This window comes from Penaeus monodon, chromosome 14 (genome assembly GCF_015228065.2).
Source record: "Penaeus monodon isolate SGIC_2016 chromosome 14, NSTDA_Pmon_1, whole genome shotgun sequence".
Lineage (NCBI taxonomy): Eukaryota > Metazoa > Arthropoda > Malacostraca > Decapoda > Penaeidae > Penaeus > Penaeus monodon.
In genome coordinates this window covers 23,332,772-23,336,026 of record NC_051399.1, presented here as the reverse complement: position 1 = coordinate 23,336,026, position 3,255 = coordinate 23,332,772, and the positions used below count along the sequence as shown (strand labels likewise).

At 37.6% G+C, this 3,255-nt stretch overlaps 1 protein-coding gene across 1 annotated transcript; it reads left to right on the top strand.

Annotated features, from left to right (window-relative positions):
* Positions 1 to 2,471: 2,471 nt before the first annotated feature.
* LOC119581256 lies at positions 2,472 to 2,840 on the top strand (the record flags this gene model as incomplete). The annotated part of the gene is given in 1 exon segment (XM_037929651.1): positions 2,472 to 2,840. A coding segment is annotated over 1 exon segment (113 nt), but the record flags the coding sequence as incomplete, so codon positions are not given.
* Positions 2,841 to 3,255: the final 415 nt, after the last annotated feature.

The following is a 3,255-nucleotide window of genomic DNA, read 5'->3' as shown; positions in this document are numbered from 1 at the left end:
CCTTCCACCACCCGTCTCCCCTTCCCTCTCCCTCCCCCAACCTATTCCCCTTATCCCTCTCCCCCCCCCTCCCTTTCGTGTTCCCTCTCCCCTTCCCCCACCCCCACCCAAAGAACACTTTCCCATTAAGATTATGAGATGAATATTTCACGTGGCCAAAGCCCTAATAGGAGTCTAATTAAGAGGACCGCCTGACTGGAGACGCCCCCCTTTGCGAGAGATTTCACAGATGGTCAAAGTTATCTTGAGGCAGTCTGGCTTGGGGAGAGGGAGGCAGGGCGCGAGGGGAGATTTTAGCAGGAGGAGTGGGATGAGGAGAAGATAGCCTGGCTTGGGGAGTAGGGAGAGAGAGGAGCGAGGAGAGATTTCAAAGGGCACTCTGGCTTGGGGAGAAGGAGACAGGGGAGCGAGGGGAGATTATGAGACGGGGAGTGGTGAAGTGATTTACCAGAAAAAAAGGTTAGTAATGTAAACAAGAGCCATCACTTGTTTACATTACTAACAGAGAATAGAAGTAAATGCCCCCAGATAGAGGGGGGTGTATAGAGGAAATCAAATCTGAAGAGAAGAGAAGATGAAATGATGATACAAAGATAATGATGATAAAAATGATAATGATAATAATCATATTTAAAAACAATAATAATGAAAATAAAAATAATAATGATAACAACAACAATAACAATTACAATATTAATAAGGTTAATGATAGTAATATGATAATAATGATAAAATCAATAAAAATAATGACAATAGTAATAACTTACTGATAATGAAAATTATCAAAATAACAATAATCATAATGATTGTGATAATTACATTGCTATTAAGGAGAATAGTAATGATAACAACAAAAGTTATGATGGCAATGAGGATTTTCTTGTATGAGTCATATCTGTTGTATGCATACTACATTTTCTGGCAATTCCTCTTATTTTGTCTTTTTTCTCTGGACTTTGTCATATTTCCCAAATTTCTCCATCTTATAAAGAAAGTGTGTGCAACCTAACAGTGACAAAGCAGTGACAAGATTAGTGGCTCGGAAATTCAAGTAACAAATGGAAGTCACCGGTGGGCTTCCAGCCTATTGAGGCGGATGTGTTGCACATACGCACACGCACATACACACATATGCATATATATCTCGGTGCGTGTGTGTGTTTGTGTATATGTCTTTGTGTTTCCGTGTACACACACACAAAAGTAATAATAATAAATAAATAAATAAAAAATAATTAAAAAATAAATAAATGAAAAAAAAAAAAAAAAAAAAAAAAAAAAAAAAAAATATATATATATATATATATATATATTATATATATATATATATATGTGTGTGTGTGTGTGTGTGTGTGTGTGTGTGTGTGTGTGTGTGTGTGTGTGTGTGTGTGTGTGTGTATGTATGCTTGTTTGTGTGAGAGATATAATCTGTTTACTATATATTTAATCATTAATTTATCTATTTATATATTCATTCATCGTTTAACCATATAATTATAATCTGCACCACCCCCTTTCGCTCTGCCCTCTACCGGTAGAAATCCCAACCATAATAGCATCCCACATGAGCAAACCATTCCACAAAATCCTCTATTTTACTAATGAGAAAAAGGTCTCGTATAATTTCTCTCGCTCCGTCACTGAGGAACTCGACTCGAGGAGAAAGGCAGGGTTAAATCACGAGACTGTTTTCACGCTGTTTATTTTGACGGAGAGCCATTCTTTGCTATTCTTTGTTTCGTAATTTTGCTGTTGTTAATGCTGAATTTTCATTTGCATGTGCACAAATATACACGTACATACACACACGCACACACACACACACACACACACACACACACACACACACACACACACACACACACACACACACACACATGTACACGAATGCGCCATTTCTTTTCTAGACTAAATCATTTCTCTTTTACCGTATTGAGTGATATTTCTACTTACGCTTACTCTTATGCTAAAAAAAAACATTACATCATAAACTATTACATTTAAGGGATATAATATATATATATTTTATATATATATTATATATATATATATATATATATATATATATATCATATATATATATATATATATATATATATATATATATATATATATATATATATATATATATATATCTATAAGTATGTATGTATGCAGATATATTGCCCCAGATTCCCCCATTTCACCTCGTCCCCCCCGTCCCCCACACCAGCAGCCAAACGACCAACACGCTCGAGAGCGGTTGACGTCCAGCGACCCCCCCCCCCGTAACCCTCTGCCCTCCCTCTATTCTCACCCCATCCCCTCCCCATTTCCTATTCTCCCTTTACTCTCACCCCCTCCCCTTCCCCTGCTCCCCCTGGCACCCCTTCGTCCCCCTTGTAGTGAACGGCTTCGCGAAATCTCTCGTCATTCACTCCAGGAGGTATAAAACTATGTTCGATATCTCTTCTCACCTCCACCTCTCCCACAGGCCTGGAATAGTCTAAATGGTTCGAGAACTAAAAGAACTCGAGGTGGCAACACTCCTGTAGGAGCCACGGCGTGGCGAAGTTTTGCCCTCCCCACGCGTGGAAAACTATGAGGGGGGGACTATTGCATTACGAGGAGTTCCCTTGCATCTCCAGACAGAATGCAGGACCTGGACTTCGGTCGCTGGCACTTCGCCGAAGCCCAGGGCAAGCCATTTATCCCGCGAGTGAGGAGGATGCCCGCACATGGTGTTGCCACAAGCGGCTACCGTTTTTATATTTGTATTTTTCTTTTAAATAAACTCATGTATTTGTATTTCGGCACAAGTCACTTTTAAACAATAACAATAAGAAAGTCATTGGGTCGAATCCTTTTTTCTTGTATTTTAAGTATTTATCATATTAGAAGTTTTATTTTTTTAAGTCTCCACTATTTTATTCATTTTTAATTCAAAGCTTCCTTAATTTATTTACTTTTTCTTTTATAGTTTTATTGAATTCCATTAACTTTCCCGATGGTTCTTTTAACAAGTTCTTTTATTTATTTATTTTACGTCAGTAACTTTTTAAGTACTTTTATTATATAAATATTATGATTTTATATTTTAGATATCTTAACGTAGTTTTTAATTCTTTTTCTAAATTATAAAAAGAACCACTTTATAAAAGTTCCCCACTTACGAGTTTACGTGGGGAGGCCTAAAACAAAGAGTAGGGGGATTCGGGGACTAAAGAGTCCCCGGAATGGGCCTTCCTTAAGATAAGTGGTCGTGTGGATATATTT